The sequence below is a fragment of the Octodon degus genome, unplaced genomic scaffold (assembly GCF_000260255.1).
Source record: "Octodon degus isolate 3935 unplaced genomic scaffold, OctDeg1.0 scaffold00089, whole genome shotgun sequence".
Lineage (NCBI taxonomy): Eukaryota > Metazoa > Chordata > Mammalia > Rodentia > Octodontidae > Octodon > Octodon degus.
The window spans coordinates 4,148,706-4,169,650 of record NW_004524665.1 but is presented as its reverse complement, the minus strand read 5'-3'; the positions used below and the strand labels follow the sequence as shown (position 1 = coordinate 4,169,650).

Sequence of the window (20,945 nt, the reverse complement as noted above, 5' to 3'; positions counted from 1 at the left end):
GGTTGTGGTGCTGGGGGATCGAACCGCGGTCCCTGTGCTTTGCCAAGCTTGTTCCAAGTAGGTGCTTTAGACCACTGAGCCATCTCGCCAGCCCCTGGTAGCAGTTCTAATGTGGCTTTAGTCTCCATTTTCCCAAGAGGTAGTGATGCCGAGCATTTTTTCCAGTTTCTTGTTTTACCTCTGAGTCTATTTTAATGAAATATCTCTTCATGTCTTTTGGCCTCAATTTCAGTGATCTTCCTGCCTCTCCCAATGCTGAGATGACAGACCTGTTCTACCACACCTGACCAACATTGAGAATTCAGGGGGACCCCTCCAGAGGCCCAGAGTCTAGGAGCAGCACCTGCTGCTGCAAATTGCCTAGCAGTTTTCCTGTCACCTGCTCTCATTACCTTTCTGTCCTCCGGTGCAGCCCACAGGATGTGCTGCTGAGGACCCAGATGCGCATCCCAGGGCAGAGGGCCTATGGCCCTGCTGTGGATTTGGTGTGGGACACCACCCGAGGCAGCACTGCTGGCGCCCTGCGGCAAAGAGTGGCTGAGTCCTATGCTCTTCCTGTGGAGAAAATTGAAATTGCCAAGTACTTCCCAGAAAAGTTTGAGTGGCTTCCAATCTCTAGCTGGGTAATGTCACAGGACCTTCTGGGAGGCACAGGCCAGCTGGCATGGGGATGGGGTTGGAGTGGGCCAGTGTTTGAGAATGGTAGAGAACTTAGGAGGAATTTCAAGAGGAGTTTTAAGATGTTTGATCTTCCTATAGAACCAGCAAATTACCAAGAAGAAAAAGAAGAAAAGGCAAGATAATTTGCAGGGGGCGCCCTATTACTTGAAAGATGGAGACACGATTGGTATCAAGGTGGGTAGTTCAGCAGCTACTTTGCAGCTCAGACAAGACAGGGGGCTCGTGTGATTTAATAGGGATGCTTTAGCAGGTCGTCAGAATACAGATGACCCTCTGTAACCAGATGGCTCCACAGAGTGCGTGAGAGAGAATGCCAGGAATGCACTGAAGGACGGTAGGAGCTTGGTATCAAAACTGCAGCCAAAGAAAATTTAGACCAGATATGTTTATGACCATAAATGTAAAAATCGAAATAAAATACTAGCAAACAAAACTGCAAGTACATTTTCACAAACACTTCTATGTGAACCAGGCATGGTGGCACCTGCCTGTCACTCCAGTACACAGAGGCTGAACAGGAGACTTGCTGATAGTTCAAGGCCAGTCTGGGCTGCCAGATTTCTCCAACAGTCAGATCAGCTCATACATTATTTTTTTGCCCCAAAAGATACATTAGGGCTTATTTTCAGTGGATTTCTTTATTTTCTCATGTATAACAATTTATATTTATTTATGTCCAACAGTCTACATTTACTTAAATATAAACCTTGTTATAACTCTCCAAAGCCCAAATTCTGGCCCAGATTTTTCTGTGGTTCCTGTAGAAGCACTGGCCCACTGCCCAGACCCAGGCTAGAGCATCCCGTGCGTGAGTGCTTCTCGTCTGTGAGCCACTGAGATGCCATTGCCTCATCTCCACATGTGCGTGGCCCTTGTGCACTGCCCCACTCCTGGGGCATCATCGGGAAGTCCCTGTCCAGCGCTTACATGGGTGTTTACCTCGCAGCCAAAGGCACCCACTTGGGTATTTGCGAGTACTTATAATCGATCATATCATTGAAGTACTAGAATATGTCCATCTGGCTGGTAATGTTAACTGGGGCTTATTTTGAGGGTAGGACTTACAACAAACATCCTGAAAAGTCAGGCTGGGGCTTATTTTCCAGTTAGGTCTTATTTTCAGGGAAATGCAGTACATAAGCAAGAGCCTGTCTCAAAATAAAATTTTTAATGCTCGATGTGACAGAAAAGTTTATGTAAGGGATACAAAGTTAACAATCCAAATGTATCACGTGAGGCCACAGTGCTCTCACCTGGGTATCTGCTGCCCTCACCCCTGCTCTTACTTGCAGTTTCTTTTTTTTTTTTTTTTTGCGGAACCGGAAATTGAACTCAGGCCCTTGCACTTGCCAGGGAAGCGCTTATTCCACTAAGCCATCTCCCCGGCCCTTACTTGCAGTTTCTTACAGCTTTTACAAGAGTAGCACACATAGCTGATTGGGACAGAAACTTTATCACAGGCCGAAGGGCTGCAGTTCCTGGGCTCAGGGGAGGGGCCACCCTCCTGTAAGGCCATCACTGGGGTCAGGAGTCTCAGCCCCTAGAGCCATGTAGTCTGCACCTCTGATCGTGGCCACTGGCCTGGGAGCCCTCAGGAGACCCTTTCCTGCCCCCTCCTTGCTAGGGTCAATAATCACATCCATTACTGAGCAGCCAGCCCAGCCTCTGATTCACGCTGTAGCTATGGAAACACGCAGGTAACCAACAGCTAGATAGGCCACTGCCTGTTCCTTTATTTTTTTATTTTTTTTTTAAACATTATTTTAAATCTTTATTTGTATGTGTATTTGGTACAGGGTCTCACTACTCAGGTCGGACTCGCAATGATCGTCCTGTCTCAACCTCCCCAGCGCTGGGATTGCAGGCATGCACCACCACACCTAGTTTTGGTGGCTGGCATGGTGGTCCAGGCCAGCATGGCATGTGGTACCAGGAATCAAACCCGGGTCCTTGTGCTTGCCAGGCAGGCGCTTAGACCGCTGAGCTATCTTCCCTCCCTGCCTGTTCCTTTAAACTAAACACCTTTGGTTGGCTGGTCCAGACAGAGCATTTGTAGTGGAGGGCAAAGGTCGGGCCCCTGGAAATTGATTTCTCCAGGGAAGATGTCCCTGCCCACCCCCAAATGTGTTTTCATCAAGCACCAGCATGGGTTTTATCACTTATTAATCTAATTTGTGTTTATTTGAATATTTGCACCTAACTTAGGTTTCAAAATATCTCTTGTAAGTACAGGCTGAGCAGATGTCTGAAAATGTTGCTCATTACTTATTTTGTAACATAGAATCTCCTAGCTGACGAAGACGAGGATTTTAGTACAATCAGAGATGACATCGGAAAAGAAAAATTGAAACAGCTGGCACTGGGGAAAAGGCACAGGTAATGCTTCAGTCCGGGGCTCCCTGACCTCTGTGACCCCCCCCCCCATCAGCTGCTTTCAGCACAGCGCCCTGCACACCCCTCACACCCCTCTGCCCTGTCCCTGCTTCCTGCAGAGCTCTCCTGGGCCAGGCGGCCTTGGACCAGCTCCCAGCAGACCTCTGCTGCCTCCTCAGGGCTTTGCCATTCAACTCCTCCTCCATATGCGATCTTGTCCGGTGTCCAGACTTTCGGTTCAAAAATTGGCCTTCCGAGCCCATGTTGTGCAGGCTGCAGCAGCGCCTCGACTCCTGTCCACACTCGGCCCTGAGCCACTGCTCCCAGGCCACTCCGTGCTGCCTCCTCAGCACACAGTTCCCAGCCCACTGCCAGGACACCCTCGCGCACTTCTGCTCAGTGAGCTGTGACTGCCTGAGGACCCAGGCCCCCTTCTGTCCCCATGGCCATGCAGATACCTAGCCTGGACCTGAGCCTGAGTCCTGGGGTGTGGGTAGGAGGTTCTGTTACCTGGCTGGCCTTGCTCACCTGCTAGTCCACCCCCCCCACTCTGGATATGTTGGGTACCAGTGTGGTGGGCAGTGTGCCTGTGGAAGCCACAGAGGGTGGGGGTGGCAGGCCCGCTGCACAGGCAGCTCCTTCTGGCATGGCCTGAGGCCTTTGGGCTTGGGCAGTGGGGAGATATAACCTGATGCCTGGTTTAAATCCCAGTGCTAGGGAGGCTGAAAACAGGAGTCTGAGCTGCGTAGTGAGAACCTGTACCAAATACATAAAATTTTAAAAAAGAAAAAGATCACCTGTGCTGCTGGGTAGTGTGAGTTTCAGAGAAAAGAGTAGAGCCAGGGACTGGCAAGACTGACACTTAAGCGAGGGTGATAGGTGGCAGCAGTAGGAGAGAACATCTAAAATGTGTCCCAAGCACGGAGTTGGCCTCTTTTTCAGCTGCCCCTTGGTGCAAGAGCAGCCGCTCAAGGAGCAGTATGCTGGGAGTGCACTCGCCCTTCACCCTTGGCCCAGGGTGTGTGCAGACCCCAAGGGTCCAGAGTCATCTGGGCTGCTGTCTCAGGCCACCATCTTAGCCACAAACAACTGCTACTCTCAGCACCGGCTCCTACAGGGCCCGCCCTCCATGCCCCAGACCTCAGGACCTCTTCTCCCCACCCTCTGCCCTGGTCAACCCTTCCCCAGGGGATATGCATCCTTGCTCCATTCCCAGCTCTGCATCTTGCAAGACCTGGTGCCCTGCAGCAGCCTGGGTGACAGGACTCCCAAGTCAAATCCTGCCCACAGTGCAAACTCAGGTACCGAGACAGAGCTGTCCTTCAGGACTCTCACCTGCTCCTGTCAGGTCCCTGAGTCTCGAGTGGGCTCTCATTTTGCACCATCCAAGCTTCCAGGCGCTATCACTGAAAATCACGCACAGCACGTGAGCACAGGCAGCCCCTCAGGAGCCCAGGATAAACCAGCTGATCTGGTACTGCCTTCCCTTTATTTCCATGTTTTTTAGAGTTGTGGTAACATGCTTCCAAATTCAAAAGCCATGAAGGAGATTCCTGTGAAGTTTACCCCTCTGTCAGCCTGGCCCTTCAGGAACTGTCACCTGTGCATCCTTTCAGAGGGAGCACATAGAGCAGCACCAGGAATACCGTGCCTGCTGCCCCAGGGCTGGGGCCCCCACTCGGCCCACGGGGCCTAACTGATGTGGGCGCATGTGCAGGGCATGTCTGTGGGAGCAGAGTGGCTGTGTCAGAGGATGCAACCATTGGTAGCTTCAAAAACATACTTGTGAATAAAAAGACAAGCCAGAGGTAGAGGGAGGAAGTATGAACAGACACTTCACAGGAAAAGAAGTACAAAAACTGCCACCAGCCAGGCATGGTAGCAACACCTGTAATCCCAACTCCTCAGGAGGCTGTAGGAAGATTGAGTTCAAGGCCATCCTGGGCACCTCAGTGAGAACCTTCTCAAGTGGATCAGTTCTCCCTGGGTTCCACCCACAGTAGTGCAAAAAGGAAAGTTCAGCCTATTCCATCCATAGAAAAGACATGCAGATTCAAGGTCCTGTGAGAAATACACCTCTCACCAGCATTACTACAGCTAGGCCAGCCCAGCAGTGGTGCAGCATCCTGGGGACAGTGTCCCCTGCTGATGGCCATGGCCTAGAACAGGCACCTTCCAGGGCACAGGCCCCAGGCAAACAGGAAGCCAGGTAGCTTCTGCACAGGCCAGACACAGGCACAGCGGGATACTGCCCCACAGGAGGACAGGACTGGCCTGCACTGCAAGTGGGCTGTGCAGACAGGAAGGGCAGCCAGCAACAACACAGTGCCCACATCCTGGAGTCGGTGTGGTCACAGAGGGCAAGGGGATCCTGTTGCTTCTCAGAGTAGGAAGCCAGGGACACAGGGGCGGCCTGTGCTGTCACATAGATGTGTGTGACTGTCCAGTTCATGCCCTGAGTGTCTAATTCAGAGGGGTAGAAAGCGCTCTCTGCCATGAATAATGACCTCTCAGGCAGACTAGAAAAGACCCGGAGTCTGATAGGCCTTGTGTCCTCACTCATGGCCTGGGCAGGATGCACATGGGCTCCTCTAAGGTGGTTTGGAAATCCTTGCCCAGTTTGAATGTGTGTTCTGCGGCCTCCTTTGATGTGGGGGGTCCTTTTTCAGCCCCTTGGCTGAGAATCTGTGAGTCAGTGCCGGCCTCTGTCTCCACAGCCGAAAAGCCCTTGGAGCTCAGAACAGCGACATCTTTTCCAGCGCTGGGACACCCACTCAGCCCCGAGGACCGGAGGCCTCTCTGTCCATCCATGTGGGTAGCTTCAGATAACACAGGCCAGACCTCCATGGCATCGCCTCCATGATGTGACCGTGTGGTTTTGTGGCTGTATAAGCTTGAACCCAGGCAAGCACACAGCATGCTGGGCTCTGTGGCCCTCAGCACAGTGCCACTGATGCCAGCCCCGCGACACCCTGCCCTGTGGCCTTCGTATGCCAAGCTCATTGCTGGGTGCCCGTGGGACACCAGTAGCGTAAAGCAACGCCCTCATGCAGCCACTGTTGAGTGTGAGTGCGTGCGTGATGCAGGTGCAGAGCCCTGAGGAACAGAATCTGCCTCCCGGCATCGTCCCTGCCATCGCTTACAGCTGACTTTCCTCCAGGCTGAGCCAGAACTATGATGGCCACAGCGGGCTGAATCAGAGCTCAGAGTGATCTCACTGCCACCGCCTCTGTCAGGAAAGAGGCAGACAAGGTGTCACAGCCACGGCCAGTGTTAGGGATTGGCTAAGCTGGATTCCTGAGCAGCCTCATTAAAGTAGATGAGAAAATAAAGGCTAACGTTTGGGGGGTTTTGCCAGTTGGTGTTTATAACACAGCACCGATATTCCTGAGCTGACTTCCAGACCCTGGGCACATGAATGTGGCATAAGCATCATCCCTAAGACAGATGCCTTGTTTGTCCTCTGGTTGTACGTGTCTCAGCCATGAGACACAGCTGAATGTGGTGATGGAAGAGACTGGCACTGGCTTGGCACCCAGTCATGCCCTTACAGCCTGGTGCAACATAGCACTGGCCTTTCAAGGCAGCCCTGACTCTGTCCTCCTTCCCAGCATCACTGAAAGGAACCTCCGTCCCACCTGTGCACCCAGCTAAGGAGCTAGGCCACAGGGTCTGGCTTGGGATCTGGGAAGCACTGGCAGGCCCCATTCCCACACTGCGGGTGTGGGGTCCCCCATGGGCCTTTCATCGCACTCTCCCAGCCTGCCACAACCCATGAGTTGCTTCATGGAGCTCTGACCCACTCGTGCCTCGCAGCAGATAGCAAAGGCAGCAGCCTCAGGCCCCTCCTGAGGCCTGCTCAGGCCTGCCTTTTTCACTTGGGGGATGGCATAAGGTAAGCATGGAGAGGTCTAAGATCTTATTAAAAGACAACCTAGTCCTTCTCTGTCATGCTGACTGCTTCTGGCTCTCACCTGGGAGCAGCTTGCTTCCACTTTACTGAGGAACTTGGCACAGGTTGTATTTGGGAGCGCTGCATGGGTCCTGCTTTGGAAGTCGCAGACATGTGCTTCAGTCTGAAATCCATCTGGACTCATAGCAGAGCTGTGTTGAACACTGCCATCTGCTCCCCTTCCTCCTAGGGCCCAGGACCAGCTGTGGTGGCACAGCGCAGGAAGCAGACTATTACGCTGTGATACCAGCTGGCCAAAACAGCGACTTCATAGGCACAGACAAGGGACCCAGGACACCACCCCTTGCCCCTCTGGCTGCCTGAGAGGCAGAAACCGGCTACCTCCTCCTGCTCCCAATCTCAGTCCTCGCCACAGCACAGCTGTCCCCGGGTTCAACAAGCCACAGGGCATGGTTCTTCCTTCTGGGTGTGTACTGTGACCCCACCCCACTCCTAGCTCAAGGTTAACCTCGCGCACCAGACCCCATATCCTCAGGAAGATGATGGCTTTCAATTTTGCTTTGCAGCCACCAATTTGACCTATTTTGGAACAGATGAAAAACTACTAAATTCAATTAAGAATATATCATTTTGGGTCAGAGCAGAGTAAGGCAAGAACTCTGACCACAGAAGAACAAAACCAGGCTCATTTATTTGTACACACAACTTATGTACAGCTCTCCAAAGGGACTATGTACATATCCACACACGAGGCACCTGCGTCCGGTGCTCACCGTATAAATTAGTATAAATATGAGGGGGTGCGCCCTGGGGCACAAAGCCTCTTCTCCAGGACCCCTGGGGCCCTCCCCTCCCCACCTTCCACACAGGACTGCAGCACCCTGCGACTTCAGGTCACCAGCCTGTACCACCACCAGGGACTGCACAGCAGGCAATGGGGGCCACGTAGGCCCATTGCCACCAGAGGGGTCCCTGCACACTTGCACTGGGCCTTCCACTACTGACTTAATTAGGCAAGTGCTTTTCACATAAACTGCCTCTCAGTAACTGTCCTGACCCAAACCCAGGGCTTTCCAAGAGGACATGGAAGATGCAGGGCAGCCGTCAGCTGCTCTTCCTCCTGACATTCTCTCCTAAGCTCCAGGCTGTTGCAGGTCTTGCCCTGACTGGGCCAGCAGGTACCAGACACACTTCTGCCACCTGAGCCATTTCCAGCCCCTGCTACTGGGACTACCACCAGGGAGACTGTGGTGGGGTGAACCACACACACAGGACCAGTGCAAGTACTTTGCCTAACACTACTTCCATAGGTGCTTGGCCCACGTGCACCAGGTTCTGATAAACATGCAAGGACAGGAGACTGCACAAGTAGAAACCAAGCATGGGGCAGGCAGGGCAGGAAATGGGCCATCTGCACCCCTACCCACGCCCCCCCCCCAAGTTCCCAGACTGGAAGGATACCAACAAGAACACCCCAAGCCCAGCCAGGTCTACACCGAGCCCTGTGAGCACCTCTGGACAAAGCCCTTAGCAAATTCCCTACCCAGCCCACCACATCACATGGGGTAACAAAGGGCCAGGCCAGTGCCTGTGCCCGGCCTCTGGAGCCACAGCCTGACAGACACACGCACACACGTGACAGGGTCCCAAAGCCCTTTCTGGTACTGTTTAGCCATTCCTGAAAGGGAAGAAGCAGGCAGTGGCATGAGGAGCCCGCTGCGGCCTCCTCAAGGAGCAGCCCAGGCACTGGCACCATTGGCATGGTCAGCGCTGCTCAGGGTGATAAGCTCACACCTGGACAGGTGCAGGCAGGAACAGCATGGGCCTCAAGCCGTGCAGCCCCACAGACACCGCAGGGACTCCAGGTCTGGAGGCAGGAGACAGGAGGCCGCCACGAGCCCAGAGATTCTAAACCTGGAAACCTCCTTGTCCTCCACCAAAGTACAGGAAGACACCAACCCCACCCCACTCACTGTCCCCTTCTACAGCTTGGGAGGATGACACAGGCTGACCCGGGCTTGGTGGGGGCTGCATCTGCCAGAAGCAGGGCTGCTGCCCACATTCTCAGGCAGGAGGGCACTTCTCTTCCATATTAAAATGACCAAAAGCACATCCAGGTCTCAACCCAGCAATGTGCACATGCTGTGTTCAAAACGCCAGGAACAAACAAGGCAAGAGCAGTAGGCGGCCTTGCGGGGCTGCCGTGGAAAACCACGGGGTGGCCGTCAGGCACCAAGGACATTCTGGCGTGAGCCTCCATGGACTACACCCAGTCATGCTTCTGAGAGACAGCAGGGTGAAGGTGGCCACCTGATGTGACTGACCAAGGATGTGTGGGGAGGAGCTCCACAGGACAACCAGTTTCTGCCGAGCACATGGTATGCCAGAGGTCAGACCTCACATGATCCCACACCCACAGCAGGGTCGTGCAAGTCTAGAGTGGCAACGCCATTTGCGCTGTGACTCTGAGCTAGGAGAGGTGGCATTTCCAAGGTAGTTGTGTTGTTGGTATGTTCAAGACCAGAGCTGTTAGGAACAGGTGTCAGAGAGGCTTCCTGTCGTGAAGGGAGTAGCACCATTGGGAGGGCCCGGGGCCACCCAGGCCTCAGTCACCAGAGAGGTGGGGGATGCAGACAGAGAAGGCAGAGGCTAGGCCTCGGTGGCAGGGGTGCTGCGGCTCAGCTCCTTGATCCCACACAGGATCCTCTTCATGTGGCCCACCTTGGTCACGCCGAGGTCCTGCAACATAGAACAGCCACTGTGGACACACCGACAACCCTTCCCTGTTGGCTTTCGGACACAGATGAGAGTGAAAAGGATGTCAGAAGACAAGATGGAAATGGCAAATGAAGATCACACAGGAACCCAACACACGGTTCTTGGGTTCTACAAAGTCACCACCATGATCAAAGACAATCCAACAAGAAGCTAAAACAGAGGCCTGGAGTGAGGGTTGGGGCAGGTGGCCTCAAGGGCCCTGCTGTGACCTCCCTGTTCCGTGCGGAGGCGGCAGTGCTGCATGGAGCGGGAAGTGGGCAAGTCCATGTGTGATGATGGGCTGTGGGACCCAAGCCTGCACTCGCCCAGTCACTGTCCGACAGGGTCTGCTGTGGGCCCAGGGCTGCGAGCCTGGCCCAGTGGCTGGTGTTGAGCAGTCACTTACTGACTTGGCTAGGAAACCCAAGGCTTCCCTTGGGTTTGGTGGGCTGGCTCCTAGGCTGGCTTGGCTGTGCCACTTGGTGCCACCAGTGCCAAAGGCCAGAGCCCTAGCCACCTGTCACTCCGAGGGGCACAGAGGCCTGAGAAGGATGGTGAGCAGACTGTCGCCCAGGATGTGGCACAGCAGGGAAGAAGGGAGGAGGAGGAAGTCATGTGGAAGCCCGGTACAGGCGGGAGACGCCTGCAAAGTACCTTGAGGTCCCTGCGCTCCAGGTGCAGGAGCTCGGAGCCCCGGATGTCGTGTCGCGTGAAGATGTCCTTATACTCACAGAGGCTGAGGTGCTCCAGCCAGGCAGCAACCTCCTCTGTGCCCCAGAGGTGAACTGTCAGAGACGGAAAAGCACGAGTGCAGTGAGTGCCCAGAGCCCAGCATGAGGCAGGTGGCAGCCAGCAGCCGAAGACACCCAGCAGCAGGCAGCATTTGAACACCTTAGCAGTGACACCCTGGCCTACAGCCACACCCGCCACCCAGCCACAGGCAGCACCTCCAGCCATGCGCAAGAGAGGGTTGCAAGTAGCAGCAGTGCTGGCATCTGTGTGTGCTGGGGAACCACCAGCCTTCTGCACACCTCCACACCAAGAGGAATCAAACACCACCCTGTGCACAGGGCCATCTGAGTGCAGCTAGACCAGTGTTTCCTCTTGCTGTAGCACAAGGCCCCTCACTGCTAGGCTACAGCGTGGAGACATACAGGGCAATCTCAGGGTCAGAACCACCATCAACACAAGCCCAATTTCCGGACAATGTACAAAGAAAAATCAAAGGGGGCTGGCCCGAGTGGTGGAGGATGCCACCCCACACTCCAGGCCAAGGGCTGCCCGGCACCAGAAAGGCCAGACAGAGCTCAGGCCGATCTTAAGCCCCAATTTATGGACTGCAAGAAAGAGCACCCTTCCGTGCCATTTTCTACTGATTGCAGCACCCACAATCACCAGGGCCTGGATTCCTGGATTAGGGACCTTGATCAGCGATCAGGGAAACAGGCACGAGCAGCCCGTGAGAGGGAGCAGCACAGTCTAGTCCAGAGCGTCACGTCTCCAAGTCTGTCTTGTCACCTCTGCTCTCCTCCTTCCACCTAGAAGTCTGACACATGGTGGGCAGATGGCTCAGTGGCCATCACCCGGGTCTCCACAGAGAGTGTGACTGGGCTGGGTATGACCGAGGTCAGCACCCAGAAGGAACATAAGCAAGGGTGTGCTTCAGCAGTACAGAGAGGGGTACGGCGTGTGACTGGAGGTGACAGCACAAGGACCCAGGGAGAAAAGCAGGGCCAGGAGAATGGGCCAGGGTGGCAGGTGCAGGGGAGAGCGGGTACCCGGGCCTCCAAGGCTGCCATGAGCCTCTCTGTTCTTGTTGTTCTTCTCCTTCTTAAATTTGGTCACCAGGCGGAACTTGCCACTGCGGCTGCGTTTCGAGAGCTCCAACATCACGTTCTGCGGAGAGAGACCCCGTGACACCCACTCAGCCAGGGCCACAGTCCCACCTCTCAGAGGTCAGGCTGACTCCCAGATCCGCTCTTCGATGCACCCACTGCCTTTCGCCCATGTTGAAAAATGACTATAGTATCTACTTTTAATCACACTTCACTTTCTGACACAGGTGTTTTTCACATGGATGAAATTTTCTGGTATTTCTAACATCCATATATGCCATTATATGGCGACTCCTAAAAGTGACTTAGCCAGTGTCCTGCTGTTTGTTAGGCTTTGCTGCCAGCTCTGCACTTGGCATTCCCTCTAGGGCTGCGCACCACACAAGGGGGTGGCCCAGCCTTGCTTATGACAGCCAGCTTGGAGCCTCACTGCACGCTACACTCCTTATGCGACAGACGCCCAAACAGCCCAAGAGTGAATGATTAAGAACAGAGCAAGCAATTAGACACACAGATACAAATAGCACTGGCTGAGGAAGGGGCCGTGGAGTGAGGACAGAGGCTCCATGTGCCTGACAACGTGAGCGTGAGCACAAATACATAAACACAAGACCAGCCATGGTGGCGCACGCCTGTAGTCCTAGTGCTAGGGAGGCGGACACAGGAGGATCAGTATGAATCTGAGCTGCATAGTGAGGTGCTGTACCAAATACATTTTTTAAAAAAAAGAAGAAAGGCTGACCAGATAGCTCAGCGGACTAAAGCGCCTGCTTAGGCAGAGCGCAGTGGCCAGGGTTCGATCCCCAGCATGCCGTGCGAGTCCGGCCCCGCCCCCGGGGTGCACTGAAACTGCAATTGAGACTGGGTGTGGTGGCGCGCACCTGGAATCCCAGCGCTTGGGAGGCTAAACACAGGAGAATCACTACGAGTCTGCTCTACATGGTGAGACCCTGTAGACCCTATAGACTGTATCCTAAATACATAAAAAAAAGATACATAAGTACAAGTATAGTGAGCCCAGAAGCACTGAGGAGGCCACTCCCTCAAGGCAGAGGGCTCAGCCGGGGAGCCCACCTCCAGGCTCCTGTGGAGAACCTCAGGCCAAACTCAGCAGGCGCAGGAGGCGCGCTGCCAGTACCTGCCTCTGGGCTGTAGCGGTCCCAATAAATGTCAGGAGGTGAAGAGCACTCAACAGCTATGTCAGGGTGCAGTGACATCAAACTAAAGTAGTAAGAAAATTTAAAAAGTTTTATGCTGTAAAAAGTAAAAACGAACTTATAAGAACTCATTAAAAAAAATTTAGATGCTTATTTGGCAGTATTACAACTCCATAACAAAGTTGTTTGTTTTTTTTTTTTTTTTCCAATATAAAATGACCTTTTTCCTATTGTCTTAGGCAATTTTCTTTTTCCTCATGTAGTTGAGGCTGGGCTTCAACTCACAGTAATACTCCTGCCTCAGCCTCCCAACTGCTAGGATTGCAGGTATGCACCACCACGTCTGACTTTATGTACAGGTGTTCCCAACTTACTGATGGCTGGACTTAACATTTTTCCCCTCAGCCACAGCACACTCATGCAGCAGTTCTATCTTTCACATTCAGTACAGTATTTGACTGGTTTCCTGAGCTGTTTCACACTCTACAGCAGACTCTGTCGGGTTGTACAGGTGAACTTTTGTGTTCTCAACACCCGGAAGGTGGGCCAGGCTAAGCAAGCTGGTAGACTCACTACATCACGCACACTTACACGCTCCAGTGCATTCACTGGGATGGAATCCCACACTGTTAATTAAGTAAAGGAACATGGTGTATCATTATTTTAGATCTTTTAAAATTGTGTTTTCTCAGATTTGTTTTATTGCTAATCTTTCTGTGTCATGAGATTTTGGCATGTTTTGGTTGTACTAGGGATTCAAGTCAGGGGCTCTGTACTAAACTACAGCCCCAGTCCATTTTTCTGTTTTCTTTTGAGACAGAGTCTCACTAAGTCATTAAGGTGGCCCAGATGGGCTCAAACTTGCAACTCTCCCGCCTCAGTCCTTTGGCTGGTCAGAGGCGGTTTTCATCAGGTATACACACTCGGACTTCATCCTGCAGCTCCACTCCATGTGCATGGGCGCCGGAGTCACTTTCAGCCCCAACCCAGCTACTACCTGTGTCTGCTTCTGCTCCCTCCTTGCCCAGAAGCGCGCTGTGACAGACACCTGGGGAAGGCACAGGGGGCTCGAGACCAAAGCACCAAACCCACAGGAAGCCCAGACTCAAGTACCTCCTCGTCCCCGGGCTCCACAGGCTGGCAAAGCCAGGGTGTGTCTGCCAGCTTCCCGAGCTGCTGGTCCATCTCGGTGAGGGCGGCCCCGAGCCGCTCCTTCTGGGGGGGGTCCAGCTGCTGCTCCCAAGAGGGAAACAAACCCAGCTTTTGACTACAGTCAGACTCAGGTCAGCAAAGCCAGGCAGGGAGCGCTGTTGCTCAGGGGACCAGGGAAAATTCCCCAACAGCCACAGCAGGGGGGCCAAGCCCAGCAGACCCTGCCTGGGTGGGTATAGACAAACAACAGAACCACAAGTCACAGGGCAGCGCCTGCCTCCTGCTCCCCCTGTGGGTTCCTGGTCATGTAGGGGCCTGGGCTGCATGCCTGCACCAAATGCAGCAGTGCTGGGACATAGCAAAGATGACAGCTCTGGCATCTGGGGGCAGCACGACTTTTGCAGCAATGCGCAAGGGTGACTACTAGATGAGGTCTCTAGCAAGAGCTCGCCATGTCTTGCCCCCAAGGACAGGGAGGCCATCACCCCATCCCGGCCTCTGAAATTCAGCACTACCCCCACTCCCCCAGACCAACTGGCCACCCTGTTCCACGGGGCCAAGTGGGAACAGGTGACAGACAGCACAGACTGCAGAGGCAGAGGTACCTTTCTGTTGACCCAAGGACAGGCCACCAGAGAACATGCCACCAGCACTCCAGGCAGACCAGGGGCTTCAAGGCCACTGCTTAGGTCTGGGCTCCCTGGACCACATGGTGCTGTACTCTGTCCAGTGTCCTCGTGATAGCCACCACAGCCTCCGCAGGAGCTTACCAAGGCCATCTTCCCGGCCAGTAGCAGCTCCGTCTCACTGCGCAGAGCTCTGACATTGTTGACCATTTCTTGGACAAAGCTGCAGTTCAGCCCCTACGAAGAAACAAAAGGAACACCATATAGAGGGCTGAGCCTGCAGGAGGAGAGGAGCCAGATGGAAGAGACCAGGTACCTCCGCAGTTCTGGCCTTGCCATACACGCGGTCCATGGCCTTAGAGCTGGCATTGACGGCATGGGCAAGTTCCTGTTCCATGTCATGGTGAGACTGGGCTATTTCCCGGATACTAGCAGGAAGAGAGAAATACATACATGCATCAGGTTGAGGGACACATGGAGCTGCAGGGCTGGGCCAGCAGGCCGGTGGGGGGGGGAGCCCCAACTGTAGCTACTAGGACAGGATGGCCCTGTAATCACTTCAACAGCGAACAGCACAAGGCTTGAAAAGCCAATCTGACATACAGAACAAGAGCAGGCAGCCGAATAGCCCAGCAGACAGGCCCACTGCAGGCCTGCAGTGATGCCCCAGGCCCCAACACAGCCTTCCTGGATGGCATGGGCCCTGTGCTAAGAGGGGACAGTTCGAGGCTACAGCCAAGGAGCAGCCCTTGTGCGACAGGCAGACCAACTGGAGAAGAGTGCTGGGCAGGCAATGAGGGCTTTCCAGACCAAGGCCCACCAGGGACAGGGCTGGAGAGTTTACATCCACTGCCCAGTAACCGACAGGGGGAAGCCACCAGCAGCAACAGTGCCCACCACTGCAGAGGGAGGCAGCAGGGGCCAGGAGGCAGGAGCTGGGTCGGGCTGCCTATGCCTGCCAGAGCCAGGCAAAAGAAGGGAACAGAGCACCAGGCCCAGCCCCAGAGGACCCAGCATCCCAGCCAGCGCAGAGGAAGAAGCCCAGAGATGTGGTAAGGGGCAGCCAACAAGTCTATGCCTAGAGGGAGAGGGCAGGACGGGAAGGGCTACAGGGTGGGGCACTGTGAAACACTCTTCAAAAGCAGAACAGAGAAGAAAATGCCTGTGCTGCACCTGTTTAACTGACAGCAGAATGGAGATGCAGTTGGGGTGTCCCGGGAAAGCAGGTGGGCTCTGAGATTTGTGAGTGAGGATGAAGCTATGTGCAGACCTCCAGCCACCTCGGAGCACTGGAGGCCACAGAGACCCACACACAAAACCCAGAGAAGCCACGGAGGTGGGGCCCACCTGTGAATTAGGACCCCTGCCGCCTGGCCAAACTGGTCCATCTGCATGGCCTCCTCCTCAGACAGGATCTCGGGGTGCAGCGAGAAGGAAGGCGGGCGGGGCAGCTCGCACTTCTGCTTGTCCTCCCAGGACTTCAGCGTGTTCTCGAAGGCCTGGGTGTGAGAGCCCAGGATTACACCCCCTAGCCAGGGACAGACACATCGCCTTCAAGGCACCCTGGCACTTTAAAGGAAAGCATGAAGCACTCTGGCTCCTCGTGCAAAAGCACACAGGCCAGCACTGCAACTCAGCCTGGCCCGGCCTCTACATAGCTGACCTTTGTTGTACAGTTTCTGAGACAGGGTCTCACTGCATAGCTCAGGATGGTCTCACACTCACAGCAATCCTCCTGCCTCAGCCACCCAGGCGCTGGGATGACAGGTTTGTACTCTCACACCTGGCAGGGCAGCCATCCTTACCCTGTCTCTGGTCAGCATCTGTGCCCGGTTCTTATGGACGATCCGAATGTACCCTGGTGACTGGATCCAAGCCTCTCCATCCACCTGCACAGGGACGCCCTCGTCGCCCAGGATGGAAATCTTCACCGTGCGACACTGCACAGACACCACAGCCGTCAGCTGTGCACCAAAGCACCAGGGCTACCAGCCACTGCTGCCTCTGGAGGGATGCTGTGCCCACAGCCCTGAGCCTGCTGCTGCCTGCTCTGTCCTGCGTGGGGCAGGAGGCCTCAGCATGCAGATGTGGGGGCATTAGCACCCAAGGACCCTGTCAGATGCTGACACCTCCAGAATGAATCCAACAAGAGCAATTCTTGTTTCTCTTTGCAACATTGTCAAAACAAAAAACGTGACTGTGGAGCCAGGCAAGCACAGGGAGACACTGGCCAGGCCCAGCATGAGTGCAGGCCATGGGTGTGCTCAGCCCTGCCCAGGACATCTCACTTCTGAGGACCCCTCCCAGGCAGGCAGGTGGGCCTCCAAGCCCTATGTGCTGCCCTCCCCGCACAGAATCTCACGCACCAGCCAGAGGCCAGCTCTGCCCCACGCGCTGCCAAGCCCAGCACCCTCAGGGCACAGAGCATCCAGTGGGACAAGTTTGAAGTGAGTTCACTGTCACACACAGCCACAAAAGGGCTCTGGGCCAGGAAGGAGAGCTGTCCAGAGCCCAAGCACAGGTGCCGCCTCCCAGTAGGGGCCATGCTCGGTGGCCAGCAATTTGGGCATTCCTAGGTCAGGCCATCCAAAGGGCCCAGCCAGACTTTGGGGACCAAGGTCAATACCTGGGCAATTCGGTGGTACTGCAGCTTAATCACACGCGACATAGCCATCTGCATGCTACCAAACACAGCGACCACCTCCAAAACCTTGTCATCAAATGACGGAGCTGCAAAAGTCTGAAAAGACAGGCGTGAGAGCCGACCTCTGCCCTCCTTGCATACTGGAGACCCACACAGGGCCCTCCTACCAGGCAGTCACCACAGAAGAGGGGCAGCTGCCAGATTCGGCTCCCCGAGCCCAATCCCACACCTGCCTCTTCCTGGCTGGAGTACGTTACTCAGTCCCTGCCTACCTTACTTCCTCAACATCTGAGGGGGCAGTGTGCACTCTCCTCAATGGGGGTGGGAGCATGCATGTGCTAACATGTACAGCTTGAACACTAGCCAGAGGCTTGTGGCACAAGTGCTGGCAGAGAGAAGCCACACCCTGGTGAAAAGCTCCCTCAGCACAGGACCTCTTCCCTGATTCCACAGGCCTGCGCAGTGCAGGCCCTGGAGCCCTCCTCTATTCCTCGGCAAAGCCACTGGATGCAGTCATGACCCTCCCCAAGTGCTCCACGTGCCCAGCCCTTGCCCCTCCCCATTCGGGTCCCTCCAGACCACTGACAGCCAGGCTTTCAGAGGTTCCAATGACACAAACAGCCCACTGCAGTACACGTGCCACAGGTTTGCTACCACTGCTCTAGATGGTGAGCCCATGCGTGACAGGCCATCTGCCTGGCCTCCTCCACATTCTCAGCCAGCACCAGGATGGTGCTCAATGCACCAAATCACAGGACAGCACCCAGCCCTCCCTGCCTTCACCAAGTACGTACATCATCTTCTTTGGTGCCCCCCCAGAAGTTCGTCCCACCAGCATAGCTGGGAATGTTGAGGACAGCAATTCCCTGAAGACTAGGAAGGGGGATTGGACGTCCATCACACTGAGCAGCACAAATGCAAGGAAAGACAAGAGACCTGGCATGAACACCCCCTTCTCTGTGCTCAGGCGGGGGGAGGGGAGGCATGCCCACAGGATACATAGCTCTCCCCGCTCACCTCCAGCAGGACCTTCTGCTCCAGGTTCTTGTAGGTCCTATGCAGCAGCTCTTTGGTGCCCAGGACCCCATACCACATCATGTTCTTGGTCCGGCTCCTAGAAATAGAAACACAAGCTTGAGGCAGGTACAGGCTTCCTTCTCAGCTATGAAGCCTGTGACAGCCCTGGTTACTAACCAGGCACCCTCAGCAGGCCAGGCCAGGCCAGGCCAGAGCCCTCATCTCAGAGATGTCCAGGTATTAAATGGAGACTTCCATAAAAAGTAACACTTTGTCAAGAACATCCTCATGGGCCAGCCAGATAGCTCAGCAGATTAAAGCACCTGCTTAGCAGACACAGGGACTGGGGTTCCCATGCCATGCCAGCCCACCCACAGGGCACAGAGACTATGATTGAGACTGGATGTGGTGGCATGCACCTGTAATCCCAGCTCTTGGGAGGCTGAAAACAGGAGGATCACTATGAGTCAGATTTGTGTAGTGAGACCCTACAGACCCTGTACTAAATACATAAAAATAATAAGTAATTAAAAAAATAAAAAAAGAACATCCTCATGCTCTAAAGGCAAATAAGTAAACCTGGAAGAAGGACACCTCATGAGCCTCTTGCCGCTACAAAATGATACCTCCATAGAAAATACGGAAAATGTAGAAGAACACAAGCCCCAGGGCCTGTGTGCCTGCCTGCTGCAGGTACTGGCAACAGGCAGCAGCAGCAGGCAGCTGGGCATATGCGCCATGGTGCTGCCACCATGGTAACTTCTTAGCACACCTCTGCGCTCTTTTGTTTTTTGACAGCATCTTGCTATGTAGCCCTCAAACTCAGTGATCCTCCTGCCTCAGCTCTCCCCACAACCCGGTGCTGAGATCACAGACCTGTGCCACCTTGCCCAGCTATCTGCACTTTTTATCACCTGCAGAGCCCACTCCTGGGGACCATGGTGACTGGTCTCCTAATGGCCGATCTGTATGACTTTGCCAACCCCCAGGGAGCCACCATCAAAGTGGCTCCCCTTCTACCCACACCTCTGCTCCCATAGTTAGGCACCAGGTCCCATCCCTGCCTTCTGCCCTCATATCCTGCTCGTCCTCTACCCACCAACCAGGAAACCACCCGGAGATGGGAGAAGCCTGGAGAACAGACACACAAGCTCGGGAGGCAGGCCACACCCACCTGCACTTCTCTGGGTGCTCGTCCCGCTTGTTGTTAAAGTCCAGCGATATCTTCGCATCCAGGCCAATGCCAAAGTAGTTGTTCATGACACACTTCTCTGTGTAGTACTCTCTAGGAAGGGGAATATTAAACTGATTACCAGAGCCCCTATGGCAAGTGTGTTTCACAGATTCCTATCATTTCTCCCAAGCAGCAGAACCAAAATACTGTTTTTAGGGCCTGTTTTTGTTTTCTGCAGTGCAGACCTTGTAAACCAGGGCCCAGGACCACATTTTGCTACTGTAGTTTTGATAACAACTTTACTGAGATATAATATGTGGCCTTTTATAACTGGCTCCAAGGGTGCCAGGGAGATAGCTCAGTAGAATAAGTGCCTGCCTGGCAAGCACAAAGTCCTGAGTTAAATCCCTGGTACCACACACACACATACAAGAAAGAAAGGAAGGAAGGGAGGGAGACACAGACAGACAGACAAGACGAGATGAGACAACACAAGGCAACTGGCTCCTTTCCCTTACATTTTCAAAGCTCATTTACTCTGCAGCCATCTATCCAAACATTGTTCCATGGTATGAAAATATCACACTGTTAAAAATTGATCACCTGTGCTGGCCCCGCCCCTGGGGCAGAGTGAGAGGGCGATTGAGACTGGGCATGGTGGAGCTTGCCTCTAATCCCAACACTTGGGAGGCAGAACAGGAGAAGCACTATGAGTCTGATCTATGTAGTGAGACCCTGTAGACCCATACTAAAATACAAAAAAAAAACCAAAAAAGTTCAGCTGGTCTGGCTGGCTGTCATTGTAGACAGAGGCTCATGGCTCTCCCACTGGAGCGACAGGCACAACTGTTGGTTCCACACACCTTGTTCCCTGTTCTAGAGCTGCTAGGCTGTCTATCACAGCTGCACCCCAGTGTCAGCACAGATCTTACGGCACATAAGCTCCTCGTCTCAAGCCTAGAGTTCAAAGCACCTCCCCCAGGCCCCTGGCCTTACAGAGCCATCCCCAAATTAAAAGGAGAGCAGCTTGCAAACAGCGTCCTGGCCTGCCTACAAGCTGCTCTTTGCAGGAACAGTGCTGGAGGCACTCTCCCCTATGGCCTCCGCCCACTCCTGTGCCCCTTGGCCCCTGGGGTCCCCTCTAGGACAGGTGAGGAAGGAGCAGCAAGCAGAGATATCCTTGATGTTCCCATAGAAACCCAAAGTGGAGGGGAGCTTGGGAAAGGCTTTGGGCAGAACTGGGCTCCACTGCTGCAGGAGTTTACAGGCCACCTGAGAATCCAATACCACACCAAAGTGCTCTGAAGAAAGACCTCATTCAACAGCTGGCTACGTGGGGGACAGGAGATAGCTCAGTGACACAAGTGCCTGCCTGGCAAGTGCAAGGTCCTGAGTTCAATCCCTGGTATCAGGAAAAAAAAAAAAAAAAATAGCTGGCTACAAGCAAAGTTTGGGAACAGCACTGTCTGCTAAGCTGCAGCCCATGTGACTCACAGCATCTTTTAGGTCCTGGGAAAAAGAGGGGAAAGCTGAGAAGAAAAAAAAAAAAAAAAAAGGCCATGGGGCTGGAGCAGGGGCGAGACAGGGCACAGGGCCTGGGAGGTCAGCAGCTGCCA

General features: G+C 54.2%; 2 protein-coding genes across 13 annotated transcripts in view; one reads left to right on the top strand and one right to left on the bottom strand.

Annotated features, from left to right (window-relative positions):
• Usp40 (ubiquitin specific peptidase 40) overlaps positions 1–6,406 on the top strand; it is a 100,126-nt gene extending 93,720 nt beyond the window's left edge. For 6 of the 7 annotated variants that reach the window (XM_023722181.1, XM_023722179.1, XM_023722178.1 and 3 more), the window contains 4 exons: positions 413–623; positions 760–855; positions 2,963–3,057; positions 5,772–6,406. In XM_023722181.1, coding sequence (XP_023577949.1) covers positions 413–623; positions 760–855; positions 2,963–3,057; positions 5,772–5,883 — 514 coding nt within the window. In that variant the 3' untranslated portion in view covers positions 5,884–6,406. The other variant, XM_023722182.1, reaches the window with a different exon arrangement.
• A 398-nt stretch (positions 6,407–6,804) lies between these two features.
• Dgkd (diacylglycerol kinase delta) overlaps positions 6,805–20,945 on the bottom strand; it is a 101,658-nt gene continuing 87,517 nt past the window's right edge. For 5 of the 6 annotated variants that reach the window (XM_004637328.2, XM_023722175.1, XM_023722176.1 and 2 more), the window contains 12 exons: positions 19,330–19,440; positions 18,156–18,252; positions 17,933–18,040; positions 17,121–17,234; positions 16,300–16,434; positions 15,842–15,993; positions 14,811–14,922; positions 14,639–14,731; positions 13,830–13,949; positions 11,503–11,620; positions 10,379–10,509; positions 6,806–9,706 (listed from right to left, as the gene is read on the bottom strand). In XM_004637328.2, coding sequence (XP_004637385.2) covers positions 9,617–9,706; positions 10,379–10,509; positions 11,503–11,620; positions 13,830–13,949; positions 14,639–14,731; positions 14,811–14,922; positions 15,842–15,993; positions 16,300–16,434; positions 17,121–17,234; positions 17,933–18,040; positions 18,156–18,252; positions 19,330–19,440 — 1,381 coding nt within the window. In that variant the 3' untranslated portion in view covers positions 6,806–9,616. Of the gene's footprint in view, positions 9,707–10,378; positions 10,510–11,502; positions 11,621–13,829; positions 13,950–14,638; positions 14,732–14,810; positions 14,923–15,841; positions 15,994–16,299; positions 16,435–17,120; positions 17,235–17,932; positions 18,041–18,155; positions 18,253–19,329; positions 19,441–20,945 lie in introns of all 6 variants that reach the window. The other variant, XM_023722172.1, reaches the window with a different exon arrangement.